This window comes from Convolutriloba macropyga, chromosome 1, assembly GCF_964194025.1.
Source record: "Convolutriloba macropyga chromosome 1, txConMacr16.3, whole genome shotgun sequence".
In the NCBI taxonomy this organism is placed as follows: domain Eukaryota; kingdom Metazoa; phylum Xenacoelomorpha; order Acoela; family Convolutidae; genus Convolutriloba; species Convolutriloba macropyga.
In genome coordinates, this window is record NC_134468.1 from 45,062,483 (window position 1) to 45,083,801 (window position 21,319).

The 21,319-nt window shown below is 35.3% G+C and overlaps 1 protein-coding gene across 3 annotated transcripts in view; it reads left to right on the forward strand.

Moving 5' to 3' along the window:
* LOC142349428 (uncharacterized) overlaps window positions 1-21,319 on the forward strand; it is a 61,734-nt gene that overhangs the window by 30,400 nt on the left and 10,015 nt on the right. For all 3 annotated transcript variants that reach the window (XM_075400978.1, XM_075400985.1, XM_075400994.1), the window contains 2 exons: window positions 12,711-12,887; window positions 20,305-20,421. In XM_075400978.1, coding sequence (XP_075257093.1) covers window positions 12,711-12,887; window positions 20,305-20,421 — 294 coding nt within the window. The remainder of the gene's footprint in view (window positions 1-12,710; window positions 12,888-20,304; window positions 20,422-21,319) is intronic.

Sequence of the window (21,319 nt, forward strand, 5' to 3'; positions counted from 1 at the left end):
CAGAAGACACCTTTCTGGAGTCTTCATAGTCTTTCAAATTGTAAACAATTAAGTTTCGGTTTACAATATTTTCTATTTTTGCCGGGAATGTGATTTCACTTAGCGCCAGTCTCCAATCACATGCAAATTGAATTTCGTCATTTAAAAAATTCCGAAATGATGTCAGTGTGTTTGTATTTCCATTGAAGCGGATGAAACAACGTGAACTGTAAAATGGTCTTCAAATCGGTTAATGGATTTTTTCAACGAGAGGGAGCCTGACAAGTTGTAATTCTGGTTGACCAAACTTTTCCTTGAATTGGTTCGTTGTCAGCGTTGACTAAGGAGAATGTTGGTGGGTTGAAGGTTTAATGTAGGAATTCCCGTTATTTCTAAGACTTAGTCTGTGAGCGATTGCTTGTAATTTTTCCGCAAAGATTTTTCCGTTTTAACTATTCTCAACAAATCCCCAACGTAAAACATAGGTTTCTGAGTTATGCTGGTTTGCGCGATCAATGACATTAACCGCTGTGCATTGTATTTGGTGCAATTTTAGTTACCCAATTCACTCTTGAACTGATTGTTTTCAAAAATTGGTCTAATTGATCAATGTAAGTATATGTCCACTTTTCTTAGAGGTACCGATGAATTAGCTTTTTAAGTGACCTAATGTTCCTCTCAGCAAATGCAGACATTTTTCTCAAAAGTACTGTACAAATGATTTCAGGTTTTTGGAACAATTGTTTGAATGCTCCCCAATACTTGACCATCGTCAACCCACACTTTTTAGGCTACTGATTTTTGATCATCTTTTGGAATGATTTAGCTGTTTCCCTCGCGTACTTTGTTTTCAAGGGTTTCACTGCTAAACATCTTGATAGACAGTCAACTGCTACCACAACATAATTTATTGTACGTTTATATTTTGCTAGTTTGTCAACGTGCGCCAAATCCAATGACCAAAAATCTTTTATGTCTTTTAAAAACACTTTCATCCTGGGAAATTTTAATAGAGTTGAACGATACTTTATGAAAGACGGTTTGGTCTCCAAATAGGACTGCACTTTGCCTAACGGCAGGTTGCTCTGAGCATGTATGCGTTTTGTGCTTCCATATGAAGCTGGACCTTTTAATTAAAACTGGTCCAATCGGTTCACTTCAGGAGCAGAAAGATGAGTTCTTTTGACTGGTCCCTTTTTTCGGTCGTTTCATCACTTGTTTCTTCGTAAACTTTTTCGGGGTTGGTTTGGAACCATCACTGCGGGCTTTTTTTTTGACTTGGGTGAAATTCCCTGTCACTTTCCGACGAGGTATCCAAGATTTATTTGGCATAAATGTTTGTACGACTAAATGTGGTGACATATCAAGAGCAGTCCACTTTTTGAGTATTTTTTAATATCAATTTTTGTTGTGGGTTGCTGCAAATTATACAAAAAGTAGAAACTTTAACGCCTAGTGGTCTTTTGTTGGTATGAAGTTCATCGTTTTCTTCAATGGAAATTAGGTCAGATTGGATAATGTGTTCATTTAAGATTTCACGTCGGGTAATTATGTTTTTATCCATTGATGCAAGTTCAGATATAATAGACTGAGACTGGGAAATCGTTTGCTTCTTTAAATATTGGTTCTATAACACTGTTTTTGCTGACTGGTTCTGATGTTTGTTCTTTAGTAGTCTCCTTGTTTTTTAAAACACTGCTCATAATTTTAAGAGTCTTGTCTTCATTTTGTGGTTTTTCAGACTGTCTATTTAAAAAGTGATAGTTGAGCTGCCTTCTGTTTACAATTAGGGCTTTCAAAAATTTCATTTTATACGGGTTGATGTGACAAAAACTTTTTTTTGGAATTAAAATAAATCCTTCCGTGTGCATTTTCCTTTTGTCAAATACCGATTACAAGAAAAACCAACAATTCTCACCAACTCTGTTTCTTTGGCTAAAGGTTTCCTCTTTTGTTTTAAACTTGTTTGATTAGATAGTAGTCTTCGAAAGATTTCTCGCAACCTTGTAATTTGTTTTTATTAACCGGAACGTTTCCATTCACTTTATTGAGTCAGTGCTCGCAAAGGAATTTAAAGGACATAATTGGAGCTGTCTCGATTATTTTTCCTACTTTTGAGTCCGACGTATCCTATATCCCGCGCAGCATACATCATTCTTTCTTTCTCATCAATTAAGTTTGTGATAGAAGTTTTAGCTGATGGAAGATAGAACATTGATGGAACTGGAGGAACAATACTTGAACCGTAACCTAGGACGTCGGATGTTTTTGGATCTTAGTTGATTAGCAAATGACCGAAAGCCTTCCTGATTGATAGCTCACAGCTTTCCTTCAAAAAATGTGTGTTATTCAGTTGTCGACCAAAAAAATTAATATGCTGTGTGTCTCGTGGTGATTTGAACGAAGTTATATGTGTTGCACTCAAATCAATTTTTCTAGACCATTTGCTCTGTTGAAACAAGTTGTGTTTAACGTATTTTACACCGATGTTTCTGTGTCGCGTTGCAGTTCTAATTTAGAAATTTCTTTTCGATAAAAATTTCTTCACAAGAGTCGTCAAAGACAGCAGACAGTTTCAGAACTTTGAAACGAATTCAAAACCAGATGATAGTTTGAACTCTTTGTTCAGTTTCTTCTCTAATGACTGAAGTTTTGCATGATCATGATGAGAGAATTAAAAAATGCTTTGAAACTCTGAGGAAATTGTGCCAATTCGTAACATTTTGAAAATCAGCTCAGTTTTTCCGCAACAAGATGGCCCACAAACAGACATGAACAACCTGTCAGAGTTTGAAATTATTTTGTTCATAACTTGGAATTAGGAAGAGCGTACCCAACTGTGCACGAGAGTAGAGAAAACTAAATGTTGATTCTTCGCAGTCATGTTTGAAAAACACTAATCTGATTAAGGATACAGTTATGAGAAATATTGTTATAAAATTTTGTGTGAAGTATATATCTTCTGATTGCGGTAATCTCGAATTACAGAACCTCTGGCGTCAAAAATCAAGTCAGTTATGCCTTCGCCCGAATCTAACTGATCTTCCGTTTGACACATATAAAACTTTTTTGTGAAAAAAGATTTAATTTGCAAACTCAGTTAATTACAAAATTAATCAGCAATATGTATTTCATACGACACATATTCAGAATCTTTGTCATCTTTTTTATAAGTGATTGCACAGTTTGCATTTATTGAGTCTACTTTTTCTCTGAAAACAATGGATTCTACTTCGTTTTCTTTCACCCGCTGCTTGATTCATTTGGGAAGACTCACATCGTCCAGAGACATCAGAATTGGTACTGCACGCTTGAGCAGAGGTAAAGGGGTTAGCTTCAGTCTTTGCATTTTCTCTTGTATGGACATTGTAAAATTAAAAGTATTCAACTAGAGAAAAAAACTCTTAAAAATTTTCTAATCCAGCGCCACTACACACAATCTGCTGTTTTCCCAGAATAGTTTGTCCACGAAAATCATTTCCTTCCTCCTTGACTAGAGTTACAGTCAATTGATTATCGGGCGCTATGCAACTCTGGACTGTGAAACTCGGAGAAAATTTCACTTGAGGCAGTGAGGGATCTCTGGACGTTGATTCATTCATCAACCAGTGATAGAACAACAGGGCTTTCTTCCTTGCACAATACCTGCTCCTCAGTCTTTTCGGACAACTCAGTGCATGAAGGCTGCAAATAGGAATTTCTCGATATATCCTCTAATGTTCAACTTTTTTTCACAAGACATTTTCTTCAAATTTATTGCGTTTTTTTGAAGTAGTTCCCTGAGAGTACTTGCTTTCTCTTTGCCCTTGGCGTAAAATATTGCTGATGGAAATCGAAGAATAATGCTGTCGATGATTTGTTGCAAATAGCGGTAAAAATATTCTCACGTTTCTCACAGAAGACCGTGCAAGAACTTAGAAACCCACTGATAAGAATTTTCATCACTTGATGAGAGCATTGTGTTTGAGTCGGGAGTTAAATTATGTCAAAAAAGTTTTTGGTAGCAATAACATGCTCTTTAACTATGAAGCCAGATTTAATCAGAAAACCTTCAAAATTGAGAACAACTGCACGTGATTTCAGCATTCCAACAATTTGAACAATTGTCCTTTGATAGTTTTCACATAAAGACACAATGCAAGGCCGGTCACTTGACCAAGATACTCGTTTCTGGTTGAAGAAAGTTAAGCGTATGAGTAACCCAGTCCTTTTTCGCTAAATTCATAAACGAAACCGGCAGCATCATGATGAATAGCGTGCAGCCTCAAAATTTTGAAAGACTTGAAATATTTGTCCAGCGACGAATTGTCAATACCAATTATTCCCCCATAGGGACGCAGTTTTAGAGCAATGTCAAGATCAATGTTGGGATCCAAATGCAAACAGGTTGCTAAAAAGTACACAAATCTTTCTCCGGATAATTTTTTCTAAAATAAATAGTTTTCGTGAACACTTTTTATGTCTACGGTCGCAATCGTTGATGCCATTCCGCTCCCCAAAGTTTTTCAAAACAAATTTTTGTTTCACTCCCATGGCAACCTTTTCAATTGTTTTGACTTCGCGCTTTGTTTGGTTCCATATCCTCACTCTTCCCCTATTTTGTCTCCGTAAGATACATATGAGAATATATAAACTTTTGTCGCCATGCCATAATCCATCTGTCTATTATCCCGTGTAACTAAATTTATACCACTACTATCCGAGTGTATACCCTATTATCCCATGGTTAAGGATCATTGAATTTTATCCACATGCAAATCTATACAAGCATGGGATCTATACCCTCTTATCGTCATGGCATGATAACCCCCTCCCCTTTCCTAGTGCGTTATATGAACACTACTGGTGACTAGTGTTGACCCAATAGAGAATTCACTGTTTTTTTCTTACATAATATTTCCGTGACTAGGTTAAAAATGACGACAAGTACTTATGATGAACGCTAAGTTTTGGAGCTCGTCTTACAGTATTTGAACCCACCATTCACCCCAAATTTATGAAAAAAACTTGCTTGCATTTGGTAACTTTTCAACGCTTGCTGATGTTATAAAGTTTCAACGCTCACGAAAGCTCTCTCTCTCTCTCTCTCTCTCTCTCTCTCTGAGACTTGAACCATTAACCTCTTGCGTACTCAATTCTATTCTTTAAAATTCAGGTGGTAACAACGAGTAACTTAGACGGTGTTGAATGCAATGAATGCAAAAAACTTCGTTGAATAAAACAAAAATTACTATGATGAAGCCTATAACGGCTAAGTGTTGGATTTATGTAAGATCAACACTAAAATTCAAGCGTCTAGTATACGCAAGACCGATGCTATAATTTCAATTTTCAACGCAAAAAGGGCATCTTTTGTTTTCAAAAGCATTTAGCGTTCCTCTTGCATAAACTCAACGTATACACCGCTAGTCATACATATTTTTACAATTCAAAGATTTTGAATTGCATTGGGGCGCTGTCTTTTTAAGATCTGTTCACACATTTTCATAATTTTGAAGTCAAATTGGAGTAGTGATTTTGGTCACGTTGAAACAGGAAGTGTAGCGAATAAAATAGAGTGGTAAATGCGAACGAATAAAAGCGAGAGAATAAAATGGTGTTTGAACAAAAATTAGCTTTCTCGCTAGTGGTTTTTTTGTTCCCATGCGGCAATTTCACTTTGATTATTACTGTTTTTTTTCAATTTTTGGATCGGATTTTTTTTCATAGTTCGTTCTAGGAATAGTTTTTCTTTGAACGAAGTTTCCTTTTCTCGTTAGTGGTTTCTTGCTCACCTATGGGAATTTCACTTTGATTTTTACTGTTTTTTCGATTTTTATCTGATTTTTCTAAATGGTGCATTTTACAATTCACTCATAGTCCGTTCTAGGTCTAGTTTTTTGTTTAGTCAATGAAAATTCTCTGAATTGTACGTCAGAACTTGTCCTGCTATGTTTTTTCAATTTTTTTCGTTGCTTAGCGCTGACCCATCGGACGGCGTGAAGAAAAAATGTTAATTAACATATTTAATTCAACCATTCAACAAACGTCCTGAACTGAAATGACATGAATATTCGAGTCACGGGCATTCGTATAATAAAAGTTTGTGCCATCTTTCCAAAGCAAATCATCTAGCAATATTTGAAAGGCTTTGAACCTTTTTGAGAATTTTGAAAAAAACTAACTTCCTGGAATCTTGTAAGAAACGTTAATCAAATTGGATCTTTTTAGAATCTCGGAAAAATGAAGTCCATGCTGTGCAAATAATATTGCAAATTATTTGCTATCACATACGGTCCCCTATTTGGCCCGTATATGATGTAAATTTTTGTAACTTGGACTTCTTCAATGGAAAACCTTAAATTATCTCACTTACAATTTTCTCTATTATCATAAAGGCCATTAAAAGGCCACTAAAAGGTCATTAGTTGCAAAGTATTCCTCCCTCACGTATTATTACAGCGAAAAGCATGCATGCTAAGCCTATCAAACTTTTTCCATCTGTATAGAAGCTCTTTAGGTTCACAAAGTTTTAGTTTACTTTTTTTTAATTTTTATTTCGACCGCTTTAGTGGGGGAAGGAACTATTTAAATGTGTTTTTTGTTCAGTCAATTTCGGCCGATCGATATAATTATTATAGAGAACTGTGTCTGGTATCATAAAAAAGCCCACCCTGTGTATAATATGGAATTTATTTTTTTTTTGAATTGCTTGTTACAAGGAGTTACCGACGTTTAAAGTTTTGTGAAAAGGAGTCGATATTCCGTTGTTTTTATTTACATTTCCGTGTTTTTGCCCAAAGTTTCGTCAGTTTGGCTTATAAAAAGTTAAAATTGTTTACGGTAATGTTTTGATTTTATCTTTCAAGATATAGGAGGGTTGCTGAGTTGTTTGAGAAGTTTTTAGCTAGAATTTAAGCTAAATTTTTCAAAATTCAGAATTTTTTCGTCAGAACGGGATCAAGCATGTTTTTCTAGCCCAATTTCTTTAAAATAAATGGAAGTAGACACCTTTAAGCTGCGGTCATATTCTTTGTATGGGTGAGCTAGTTCTATTCCCGATGGCTTTAATAGTCTTCTGGAATTAAACTTTTGCCAGTTCTTTGAAAATTTAAACTCGATATTTACACAAAGTGCATTATTTATATTTGATTGGTGATAAAGTTTATATAAAAGATTTGAAAGATTTCGCAATCATTTGAAAAATTTAGTGTTGTCTTAGCAGCGCAGCACTATCAGGGCTGATCTTGATCTCACCATGGATCCTTACAGTAAAAAAATTTCAGATCTTAATTTTTAATAGTTGCGGTTTTTTTTAAAAACATAATTTGACATTTATTGCTTCTTATGCACATTACTGACAAGATTTTAAAATCAAGACTCAATTATAGACAAATACTATGCAAAAAATTGCGGCCCAAGGACCAAATACATTAAGGTTTCAGAGTTAGTCCTATGTTTTTTTATGGCTCTGACCACTTTTTTCGTAAAATTTCTGTTTTGTTTTGATTTGCTATATTTTGTTGTCCAGTGACTTAGTCTTCCCAATTAAAAATCCAATTGGCTTTTAAAGAGGTATAAGTGAACTTAGACAAGGCCTTTAGTTGTTGTCTTCTAAAGTGTCTTATGCCTTTGAAATTATTTGTTTTATGAAAATAAGTTTTTGAAACTTGCCATATGTTATGTTTTTCCCTCAACCTCTGGTGTATCTCAGTAAAAACATGAGGAAAAGCACTTAGTAAATTAGTGTATGTAACGGTTTTATTTTTCTAATGTACCGGTTTTATTTTTCTTTTGGTTTTGACACTACGAGTTTTCAAAATTTTACGAAAGTTCATTTTGTTTCTGTGGTGGAGGAGTCCACCGAAAGTAACCAAGCACACCAAGTATTAATATAAACATTGCTAAACTATATACATATTTATTTATATCCTGTCATCTCCACTCGGAGAACAAACTTTCTTTAGTTTCGTAACATTACTCGTTGTTAGTTAACACCTCACCAATTGGAGAGGATTTGTAAATCTTGAGTGTCCGCTTTGTTCGCAGTTAAACACAGTACCAACTGGTACTTAGTCACTGGCCGTTAGGTGTGAAAACACACAATTGCAGTTCTGCCTGATCACGTTAAAAAACAGTTGTGAAGAAATTCAAGATTCTTTCTTGCTCTTTTTACTTCTAAGCATTCTCTATATAACAGTTTCATTGTCGAATTACAACATTATTGAAAGGTCCAATAGAAGGAAAAAATGAATTGGGAAACGCAAAGCGATGAAAGCAGGTGTTTCCGAATATATAAATTATTTTTGTTGCATAGTTGACTTTTGGGCTGAGACACAGTTCTCTGGCAACACTTAATGGTTTTTGTTTTGCCTGTTTGTCTTATCTTTTGTTGTACAACAAACACTTGCAAACACTTGATGGTGACAATTTTCAATGGCTTCCCCTAGACGTATAATTGAACCTATTTAAAGTTATAAGCTGAGAGCTGTTTGTATTAATAGCTTTCAAAAGAAATTAAAAAAAGTGTTTATCACCTGTCTTTTTTGTAGCTTTCAATTTCGTCACCAGGTAGCTCACTCTCACTAACAAGCAGTCTCAACTGTTTTGTTGATTTTAACGATTTTTTCTGTTAGTTATATGTTTTGACTGATGGCTTCGACCATTTAATTTTATTATTAAATCATTTTCGAGATTTTTTTTGTTCAATTTTAGGGGTTACTATTCGGTGTCATTTTTACATAGTTCTTTTATGGGGAAGACCTGTTGATATTCAGATGAGGAACAAGTTCCTGCAGATAACATCTTATAAATATAGTGCCCTGAACACTGCGGTGTCGTAAAATTGTTTGTAAATTTCTGGCTTCGGCCTTATTCGTTGTTATTTTGTAGTCTTGTGGCTAAATCTCATTAATAACAGGCCCAACTGGCTTCCTGAAGTATTGCCACTTATTCCATTTTTTTCATTCTTTGTTGAAAACTTTTGTCTGTAAGGGCTTCTGAAAATCTTTGTTTTCAAAAACATAATTGGAATTATGAGCTTCGCCATTTTTTAGAATTGTTTTTCTGAAAAGTCAAAACCCGTTTGAAAACAGGTCAAAACCCGATTGCAGTGAGCTTTAATTCAATCTTTATTACGGTTTTATTTTCAACCATTTGTTTCTTGGCTTTGTTTCTACTTATATTACGAGATTTCAGAAAATATCTGAGATTTTTATAGGTTTGTACATTTTGAAGGATATTTGTTTTCTTTTTAAATTATATATATATATATATATATATATATATATACTTTTGTATATTTGGGCTATCGTACTTAATGGTAACATTGACTAACACATTTCCCCTCATGAAAAATTAATATATTAATTTTTTTAGTTAGCTTCTGCGGTGTAGACAACGACTGTTGCAATCTCTCTGGTGGCACTTTTTCTCCCAGCTGGGCTTCCTACTGTTCGTCTGAATGTGATTTGCCATACTAGGGAATTTTCTATCTGCGGTAGAGGCTTCTTATAATTGGGCCTTCGTGTTGTCCCGTTTTGTATTTGATGGGTGCATACGATTTCTTTTCTTCGCGTATGTCACAGTTTTTAGTTTTTTCTTTGTTTCCTCTTCTGTCATAGACTTTGGTAATTTGTTCTTTTGCTTTTTCGAGGGCCATTATAATTATCTTCCATTTTCAAGGATACGAATGAGCGACACCTTGCTATGTTGTCTTTCATGGGGTCCTTTATGGATGACAATTATGCTTTGCGCCTAATTAGCTTCTCTCCTGTTATCTTCTCTACGCTGTCCCTGGCATGTGTGCGCATGCGTTGAACAAGTTCCACTTCATTTTGTTGTAGAATTTCATGTTTTCCAAGACTTCACTTTGTCACACTTCGTTACTTTTTGGAGCCAGCAATAGCAATGTCCGCTTTTGTCTGCAGCTTGTCTTGTTGACCAGAAGTTATGATCGTTATTGTTGAAATCGATGTTCTCTCAGTCGATTCAACCTCAGGGAGTGTTTCGTACATACACTGGATCTCTTTCTTACTTCTTTCAGTTGGGTTCACTTGTCGGACGCTATTCAACATTTTTACTATTGCAATTGATTGGAATGTTCTCCACTGACAGAATAATCACTACAAAGTTGTCTCCCGCTTCTGTTTCATCGTTTTTGGCTTTTTGCTAAATTGTTCCTTCTTGTTCTCAATTTTGTCTCCATATGAAATTGATTTATCCTGCCCCTCTTCGTTCGTCAACAATTCCTCCTCGCCAATCGTATCCAAATCTGAACACTGTCTTTTCACATTGGAGCATGATAAATTTGTATGTGATGGATCAGTAGTTAGATTCGAAAGGGGGAGTTGGGTGTATTTCAGAAGTATTAAGAAAGGACTTAGATGCTACGACTCCTACGTTTTATTAACTAATGTTATTACCGATTGCGTGTTTCCAGTCTCAAACTTAAAAATTCGAATGAGATATATCTAATTTTATGTAGCGCAATCATTGTTTTATTGCTTGGATGAGTCGTTCGACTAAGCCAATCGACTTGTGATCGTTAACCAGTGTTAGAATAAACTCGATATTGTTGTTGTGTTCTTTAACAGCGTTATCCATAAGCATCTCGCTGGATCGAGTCCAATTGTTCTAGGTAACCCGTGTGTTCTGAAGTATTCAACTGAAAAATTTTCAACGCTTAATGCGTTGGAGTTATTTAATACCTAAACCGTCGTATATTTAGAAAAGCGGTCAATGCAAGCTAAAAAATAATCTCTTTAATTCTGTCCATCTGTTCGTTGTTTCTGATCATTTCAAAGTTGCTTCCAATGGTTTCTACATTTCTTGGGATCTTATCAAATTCAGTGCATGGCTTGCAGGCCGTTACTATATACAGGAGCTCCCTTTTCGAGAAAGGCCACAAAATTATTTGGGCGAGCTCCGTCATGCCACAGCTTCTCGGGTCCCCTCTTCCTTTTTTCGTGTTGAATTATGTGTATCGCTTTTAACTTTTTCTCAATTATTTCAATCTGGGCCACTACAAAATTCTTTGTCGTGTATGATATTGGGATACCACCTTTGGAGCACAGGTGTCTAGGGATGTAATGAACCAACCCCATTTTGCTTCCTGTGAGATGTTCAATATAAACCGGTAGTAAACGATCTGTTCACTTTGTCAATCTACTTTTGAATGCTTTCGTCAAACATTATTTTAGAGTTGATAGTATTATTCGATGGTCCGTTAACACTGTAACGTAATTTACCATAAAAGTAACATTTGAAATGTTCGGTAATCCAAACTACTACGGACAATTCAAATTCGTTAATGCTCTAATTATTTTCGGTTTTATTCGGAAATCGTGATGCATAGCTAGCGGCTTTCCAACCATCGTTTGTTTGCTGTTCAAGTGTGGCGCCTAGTTCCTCTATTGAAGCATCACGTTTTACTCGTGTTTTTAATTTTGGATTGAAATGCGTGATTTCTGTGATTTAACTGACTTTACTTTTGATTATTTCAAATACTTTTTATGACTTGTTTTACAACTGAAGTTTGTTTTGTCTTTAAATAAATTGTGGAACGAATGGCTTAGCTTAGCTAGATCTGCAACCAATTTCGTGATGTGATGAACACTCCCTAAAGATGATTTTAGCTGCTCAGGTGTCTTGTGTTGGCCAAGTGCTTGTATTGATTCCGTCTTTGAAAATGTCGGATGAATGCCTGTTTGAGAGATAAAAAATCCTAAACACGTAATTTCAAATTTGCAAAATGACACTTTTCCCGGTTTATTGAAATTTTTTATTTAGTTTGTATAGACATTCAATGACTAACATTATATGGTCTTCAAATGTTCCCATCGAAACAATTATTTTGTTATCTAAAAAACCATAGATAATAAAACCTTACCACGTAAATTCATATTCGCAAAATGACACTTTTTCAGGTTTAGTGAAAAAATCTATTTATCTGGACTGTAGACATTCATTGACAAAATTCAAATGGTGTACAATGTTCCTTTCGAAACAATTAATTTGTCATCTTAAACAAAATGTGTTTTTTGTGCTGATTAGTGTTGACTATACTGTTTTCTGCAATTGGGCTGGCATGTCTGTAAGGCCGTAAAAGCCTGTTAGAAAAATGTACATTCCAGTAATGTCACCTCGTACGATGTTTTTACAATGTTTGTCTTTTTCTAACGGAAGTTGATTAAATGCATATTGTAGCGTGGAGAGCCATGCGGTACCGTAATTACCTACTCTTGTAATCTGTTTTGAAATTGAGTCGACCAGACAATCTATGTTTGGCATTTGATATTTTTTATGTATTGATTTGTTCGTCATCTTTGTTTCTATTTCTAATTTTTTTGACATGTCTTTTTTTACTGTGATGACTATCGGTCACTGCATTTGTCCATTCTGTTGATATGTCCCACCTTGATGATTTTTTTGTTTCATCTGCAACGTGTTTGCGTAGATGGATAAGGACTCGTCGACCCCTCTGGTGTGTCGCTGTAAAATTTGCTCTAATTTTTTTTTTACTTTACTACGTGACCGTATGATCCAGACAAAATTTGGTCATGATCAGACGATCCAGACAACAAATTTATCCTGACTCGAATTGATTCGAATTACCTCAAACTAACGCGTAATATCAGATTTTCTGTTACTGGAATAGACGAGATTTTAATACTATATGAGTACAAAGTTTGCGTCATGGAAATTTTGAAACTGAAATTGAGTTTTATCAATTTACAATTGCTAACGTAAAGAACGCCCATTCCCAAGATATCAATACAGAATGTGACAAGGGTTCAAACAGATGACTACCTTGACTTGGCTCCAATAAATGGGATTGCCGTCCAATACATTTACTTGTTCATGAAAGATGTGGATAGCCGTATTGTGGTTGGATCATCTAAACCTATCATGATTATGCCGAATGGCAAGTAAGTGCACAACCATTTGCAAATGCAATTATTTTCTCAGACAAGCTAGACTTACAAATCTTGTTGATTTAGATTATCTTTACATATGGGAGCTTTCAGACACAGGTTTTTGTTGTTTTAGTTTACAGCAGAATTGTTGGCAATATAGAAAATGTCATGAAAAGATTGTTTTCCAACCTATGATTTATCTTTTGCTCCATACCGTAATGAAAATTTGATTCTTTTTGGTTCAGCCGATGATGAGACACATTTTTAGCGTGTGGCCGTGGGTAGGACAAAAATTCTCGTTGGGCCCCAACTCGAGGATATCCGTTTGAGTTGAGCTAAAGCTGATCACACTAAAATTCCAAATTTTGTTCTAAATTTCTTGCGAGCATGTTTTTTTTCATAACCAAATTCGGACAAGCACGTTTTTTCGTGAGCCAACCTCTTGCTTAAGGTGGCTATAGTGCCGACTCCTCACGAGGGGAGAAGAAACTTGCGTCATGAGAATGCTGAATAATTGTTGGAGGACGTAATGTTGCCAGGTTAATTTCTAGGGTTTTTGAGGGCCGGCAAACGAATTTGACCAAAATCCTCATCCGTTGAAGTTCTTTCAAAAAAAATTTATTGCCAAGACCCAAAATTTTGTTGTCAAGCTATAGAGATGCGAACAAGTAAACGATCGATGATTATAAAAGCCCCGAATTTGCAATTTTCCCCATACTATTTGAAAAGTTGTTTGTTTGCGTTTTTATCTCATTATGACAGCTTTATCTCATTATCTCAGATTACACCGCCAGCTGAAAGAAAAAAAAACATTCTCAAAGTAATATTTTACCAATGATACCTAAAATTCTTCAACCTGAACGTCAGCTTTTTGAATTCTCTATGCCCAATCATAGGGCTATTAATATTTTTCCAGTAGAGCAAAAGTATCTCATATAAACTGCAAAAATATTGTTGCCGGCTATTAGGTAGCTACAAAAATGGCTCAGCTGAGTACTACAGTGAATATTTTTCAAGTTTTTTTAGTTTTCAACCAAAACAGTGGGCACTTTTTATTATACCTACCGATCCGCTAATAGAAGATATAGAAATTTTCGATAATTTAGGCATATACCGATTGTCTTTTGGTGATTCCTTCGCATAAAAAAATGATTTCTTCCTTTGTTTTTTCACTTAATTAACTTATCTACGATTAAATTTTGTAATATAAAATGATACAAATAAAATAGTTTAATAAAATTGGAAAATCAAAATAGTAATTCTAAAAGATTGAGCTTATTTTTCCCATTTTTATGCTCACTTCAAAAAAATTTTTTAGTGTTTAGCACTGAATTGTCAAAAATTCGTGAAATGCAAGTACACCTAATTTTGTATCTGTTTTGTAAATGTAAAGTTGAACTGTTTTATAAAGTTCCAAAATCCTTCTTATTGCAATATCTTTTGGTTTTTATAACTGCAACCAAATTATGACTAATGACTTGGCGACTTGCAGACTGCTTGACAAAACCTCTAATTAATTCTTGTTGTTGTAACAAAAATTGCATAACTTATTGATAAAATAACTCGCCAGCACTCAACTACCAAAATCAGAAACAGTGGCGAAACTATGCTTTGAGACTCTTTTCTTTCGGCATTGTTTTTTCGCCGCTGTGGCTATGTTAAGAAAAGCAAAGAAGATTGGCAAAAAGATAGTCTCATCACTTGCAATGGGATGTAAATTATACAACTGTTTTAAATGCAACAAAAACTGATTAGAACCGGTGTTTTTAGAATTCGGGTTAGAAACCGGTTTTAAAATTAACCGAAAAAAAATCAAAAGTAAGAAATTTAGAATAATTAATTAATGATACAACTGGGACACGCCTAATTATCTAACTCATTTATCTATGGAATTACCGCGATTGACCACTACTCGCGGGCTGCGGTCATGCATCATCGGCTTATGAAAAAGGTATCACAGCCGAATAAAGCTTTCCGATTCAACATGTTCTCCTCGCAAAAACCATTGCGCATTCTCAAAGTTAAATGGTTTATATGTCTTTTTCAACTATTATTCCAACGGGTTTAAAATTTTCCTTCTAGTAATATTCACGGCATCATTAAAACCATTATCGCATTGTTGTAATCATCCTCTGGAAGTTAATCCACAAGTCAACTTGGCCGCAGAGTTTAATAAGTTCTGGAATAAGGGCGGTAAGTAATAAGTTTAATGAGGGCAGTAACCACCATGTGGTACTATTCATTCACGTTTGGGTCCAAGACAAAAACAATTTTCTTGATAAAATATTGCTTGAGGCCTGCGAGAAGCTGGTTTAAATTGATATTCTTATATTGTGACGTTGTTTCACTACTGATTCATTTGCTAGCTACGCAAAATTTTCATCTTATGTCCAAAATCAAATAAAAATTAATTGAGTAACATATAAAGAGTAACTGGTTGATATCGAAAGAAAAATGCAACAGTTTTGGTAGACTTAAAGATTTCAAACTTATATGATTCCATATTTGATATAAAGGATTGGTTTCCGCTAAATATTGAATTGCTAAGTGGGAATAAATTGCCGAACTTGACAACGAACTTTTGAGTAAATAATAATAGCTAATCAAACCAGGAAGCAACAAGCAGACAGAAAAAAATAAAAACTGACTTAAAAAATTGAAAACTCAACATAAGACTACGTTTGAACAAAATAGAATTTGTAAAAACTGCGATCGAGCGTCTAGGGAGCTTGTCATGTAGAACATCAATCTTTCCAGGGTAGCTTGAATAAATAATAAAGGTCCTCAGCTGTTATCATATGTTTTCCTAACTTTTTCAGAAAGATATTGACGCTATTTTTGTCTAACTATTTTTTATTATACGTATCTCATTCTCATTGGTGACTTCAGAGTCTTCTACAGAATATTCTGTGCATTACAAACAATTAATTAAATTTATGACAATTGCTTGATTTATTTTTTTTTATTGAACACCAGTTTCAGACTTTATTTGCAAGCAGACGAATAGAACTCGAATTTCAAACAATGAAGATAACAAATTTTTGGGAAATTTTTTTTTCTTTTTTCGAAAAATTTGTTTCATGTTCTCATTTCGACTATCAATTTGATCACCAATTCTTACCACAATTTTGTAATTTGTGTTAAAATTTGTAGAACAAGGAGAAAAATGTCATCCAATGATGAGTTTGAGGATTTCGTTTGAAAACTAATGTCCTGTCATTAAGATTCATTTTTATCAACCGATATTTTAAAAATATTATTGGGTAACAAAATTGTGTTGTTGTGGAAAGTGATAGAAAAAGTTTCTTCGACTAACTGTAATATAACACCCTACGTTATTGTTAAAATGATTGCTAGAGAAATTTTTCCCAAAAATGTCAAGTGTGATCAACTTTTACAAGTTTGATGGCTTTGCATAAAACAGTTGCTTCTGCCTTGAAAGAAAATTTAGCTCATATTGATTTGCATTCATAATATAAGCGAAAACACATATTGCTAAAATATGTTCTCCCGTTCAAAGGAAAATGTAGAACCCAAAATTAGGTCGACTAGTGTGTAAGAGTATAAAAACTGATTTTGCTAAATCTTAAAGATTCCAGTTCAGAACACTCGAAAAGGAGCAGGGTTTGATTAAGCCTCGAAAAGCAATGAGCTTGTAACCATTTGTCGATTTGAAGTACTAAATCTAAATGGTAATATAGTCTTCTCCTGAAATTAAATCGTGTCTCTTCAACGCCTATGTCAGTGTACCAGCGGCACTTGCTTAAAAACCTGATAGCAATAGGGAACTCACTGAAAGATCCTAATTAAAAACACGATATAAAGGACTAACCAAAGGAATGGGAGATTTTTTTGGTAACATAGCATGTGCGATCGAGTTCCTTCAATTAATTGAAACTGAAAAAAGAAAAGTTTACCAACATTTCGAACTGCATAGTTAACTTTGAGTTTCTTGTGAATTGTGGTGCTTAGGGAGGCCAAGATCGGAGAACGTTTGAGACCAAACCAATTTTGCCACCCACTTGTTTAGAAATAAAACCACATTACAGATTTTTTTCAACAAGACAGCATCTTACAACTCCAAATAACAGAAGAGCAATTTATACCCAACGCTAATTGTTTTGATATATTTGATATAAATGGAGAACAGCAGAAAAATTGGAAAGGAGAAATAAAAAAAGAAATGCATCCCCAGAATTTGCACCTTTCATTTTTCAACGAGTGATTCCAGTACCTCAACAAAGATTGAAAAGAAAACAAGCAATCGATAGACGGGACTTACTGTGCAATGGGAAAATTTGAGCCTCAAAGATGAACAGGCGCAACATCAAATAACCAATTGGATCAACTCATTTTATCCCGACCGAGTGAACATAATGTTTTCTCCAAAATTGTTCATTTCCAATTAGGGCAGAGTTTGATTCATGAGTGTCGTGGAATTCAAATATTTGTTATGGCAATCAAAAAAGATCCCTCCTGAAATAGCCACCCAGATTGATGAACTTGTTCAAACAATCAATGAAACTTGTTCCACATGACCGGATCCCAGTGTTACTCCTGTTATACAACTCGAGTCACCTCCAGGTGGTCAGTTGGACAAGAATTCCAGCCATTGGGTTTATCGCTGTAACATTTTGCTTTCAATGGCCTCAATTGCTCTTAGATTAGTTTGAAGGGTGCGTAATTCACCACAACAGCGTTAAAAACAGGCAGATAGTTTTTACAATAAGTAGATGCGTGATTTGCGCATCGAATAGAAGAGGCAAAAAGATCTAAGTAACCGAAGGAAAAACTAATGGCACAGATTTGGACGCTGGCGGACAATGGATTATGGTGACTTTGAAATGAAACACTATCATCGAAACAAATAGAAAGGACCCGTTGATTGTCCTGGCAGCTCATCTGAAAATTGTTTGTTTGCAAGCTCATTTTAAACGTGCTGCGAAGATTTCATCTTTGCGCGAAGTTGCACCAGACAAAAGGAAAACACTTGTAGATTTTCAATAGTTACAACTGGTTGAACAAATTTTTGAGATCATCAGGAAGACTGCAGTACTGAAGCTTTACCAGGTTGACTTAACGCATGGCTTGCGCAGATTTAGTTTTTTTCCTTCTTAATCGCGGCAGGTCCATTTAAAATGCTTTCAAAACATCTTTTTACCACACGTGCAATTAAATTTACCATACCAGATCAGTTCCAAACAGCTATAACTAGCATTACAAGGAGCAAAATTCTTTTCGCCACAAAATTTTGAGGCACAATGTGGCATAATTGCAGTTGTTAGTTATTGACATCCTTAGTTTTAATTTTGCATGAAGCAAGGTGATTAATTTGGGGCGTTTTGTAAGACAAGTGCTGAGACTGAACAAAAGATTCCGGACTTTTTGTAACATTTGTGGTTTTCTGACAAAGGTATAATATCAGGCATGAAAAAGTGTTGTGCGTGGCCTCATTCCATCTCAGGAGAAAGCTGTAGTCTTAAAATCAGAAGGTGCAAATGAGAGCTTTTCTCTCTTGAGGAGGGAATATTTTTGAAAACAGAACGAAATGGAAAGAACTAAAAAGTTGGAACTGTCAATAGAACCACCGGGTTGTGTAGTTTCAGATTGACAAAAAAAGTTCAGCAAAACTCAACAAACTGATATTCGTCGACTATCCACAGTCTGCTGTGGCTATTTTGTCGTTTTCCATTGGGGCTTTATTCGATGCATTTCTCCCTCTAAATTTTGCCTTCGATAGCATTAATTGTTCTAAAATTTGTTTGAAGGGTGCGTAATTCATCCCAAAAGCGTTGAAAACAGGCAGAAAATTTTTGGCAGGCGTCGGATGTGTGCGCTGATTACAAGAGGCAAAAAGACATAGGCAACTGCAGGAAAAGTTGTCGCACAGATTTCAACGATGGAAGACGCGGGATTAAAATGACTTTGAAATGAAACACCATCTTTGAAACAAACCGAAACAACAACCCGTCGAGTGTCCTGGAAACTCGTCTGAAAATTGTTTGCTTGCAAGGACATTTTGAACGTTCTGCGTTGATTCTTAAGGTTAATTTTATCCTGTTTATCCTTGGACGAAGTTGCATCAGACAATCGGAAAACACTTGTAGATCTTCAAAAATTGCAAATGTTTGACTAAAACCTTGAGATCACGAGAAAAACTGCAGCACTAAAGTTTTGCTGGATTTACTAAAAAAAACATGTTTTGCGCAGATTCAATCGTTTTTGCTTTTTCATTGCGGCAGGTCTATTTAAAATGCTTTCAAAACATTTTTACACGCAGCCGTATAATATCAGGCATCAAAAGAAGTGTTGTACGTGGCCTTAGACATTCAAAGAGCGAGGAACCAGTTAAGTAATCGACTAGTCGAAAACAGTCTACTACCGGTCAAAAGCAGCCATCGTTGGAGCACAACGGTTGAGCATCTAGAGAATGGAGCAAAATAGCAGCTAACAACATATTAAAGAAGCATTCGATACTGCAGCTTTCACTAGTGTCATTTGCATAGAGAGTTCACCACGGGAAACAGTTGACCACCGGTTGCGATTGTTTTTTGTGCCTCAGTCAAGAAGACTTTTCGCAGCTTCACTTCCTGTTCTTGAATGGCTGGCGGGATAAGATAGCGGGGCACATTTTTATCAGACAAGTAATATTTACTGTCTGCGTGCAGCTCAGTTAATCTCTTACCTGTGCCCCATCAGAAGAGCTAGATAATAACCCTAGGCCAGGTCATATTTATGTGTTCAGTTGAAATGTAAAACAACTAGCAGCTTCTGATGTGGCATTCAAACAAATCGTTTATCGATTGCTGTGGAGCGTTCAAAATCCTTTGAATGGCCTTGACGGCTGCCGCCGAAGAGAGAAAAACTAACATTAGGGTAATCAACGCAATGACGCTGGAAATTAGTTTTTCCCACTTTTTTTGAAACGTTAGATGGTTTTTCTGAGCTAGTTGCAAAAACCTTGAAACGATTTACTCCGCTTGCTGATAACAGTTGTTTTCAACCTACGGTATTGTCAGCTGCGTATAGCTGACTCGCACAGTCAATGTTCATCAAAACAGTAAGATTGCGTGATTAGAACTGGGATGCTGTTTAAACACTGCAGATTTAATTTGCTTGGTAATTAAAGAATGGAAGATTAATCAAGATCTGAAATTTTACATTTGTTTACAGATAAATTTTGGTCAACCAAGATGCAAAAAACGAAACAGGAATTTAAATTGAGTACATTTACTCAAAAATGTGGTATGTTTACTCAAGTTTACTCAGCAATTCTTATTATAAGTGTACCGCCAGCACTCTTGCAACGATAAAATTTTGTATTTAGTTCAGTAGTGGTTTATATCTGTTATCTGACCACTTTCTAAACGAATTTTGTATTAAGTTCTTACCAGTAACGAGAAGCAATAATTTTGTGAAAAAATTTTAGTGGTCAGTTAGTGTTTCGAGAATTGAATACGAACATCACTGGAATAATTGTGGAAGAACAGAAAGGAGGAATAGAACAAAAGATAGTCTTTGGAAGAGGCTCCATCTCTACGAATCGGTTGAGAGTTCTATCTAGATTAATATTTATAGAAGTTCTATCGCATTTTGACAGAATTTGGAAAACGCTTATCATGCAGACTCAAGGGTTCAAAAAAACCAATTAGATTTTTTTCGGTCCAAAATGTATACTCTGATTTTTTACCTTGACATAGTAAAAAGAGACATGATCAGAATGTGGCTATAAAACCAATACCGAATTGGAATATTATGATTCAGTGCTGATTTACTATGTTATTATGATGCCCCAAAATAATTTATAGCCAAGCAGAACTCGAGTAAATTTCCTGAATTGTGCACATGTTTTGACACTCATTGACGCTATCTACACTTAAACTTGAAATTGAACAAAAATTAAACTAGTACGAGTCTGCGCCCCTCCCCATAAATTTTAATTACTATTGCGCTAAATTGTGGAACTTTGAGACAAATGGTAGTGTAAATCATAATACCAATTATAATGTTTTACTATAGTTCAATTTACTATAGGGTATTGTTTAAAAGTAAGTAGCAATATGTATAATCACTCTTTTGTCGCCATAATCCTCTATGTAAGGCACTTTTTATTTGTATTGACCTTTTCAGGAAATTAAAGAGGTAGAATGAAACCACTTGTTACACTTTAATTGGAAGGGGTAGAATGATGTAGAATGAAACCACATGCTACACTTTACATTGTTAACCATTACAATCAACACTGCGCAAAGTCTTATAGTGCTATAATGTATTCCAATGCACCAAAGAAACAAAAATACGTCAATTTTTAGACATCTAGTGGGTACGGGCTTCAGCGGACCGTTGTCCATGGCTATGCCTCTCATCCGCTGTGGGATGTAGTCCGGAAACCGCTGTCCGGTTATCGCGGCAAAGTCGCGACGCGGGCGCCCACCGTCCCACCC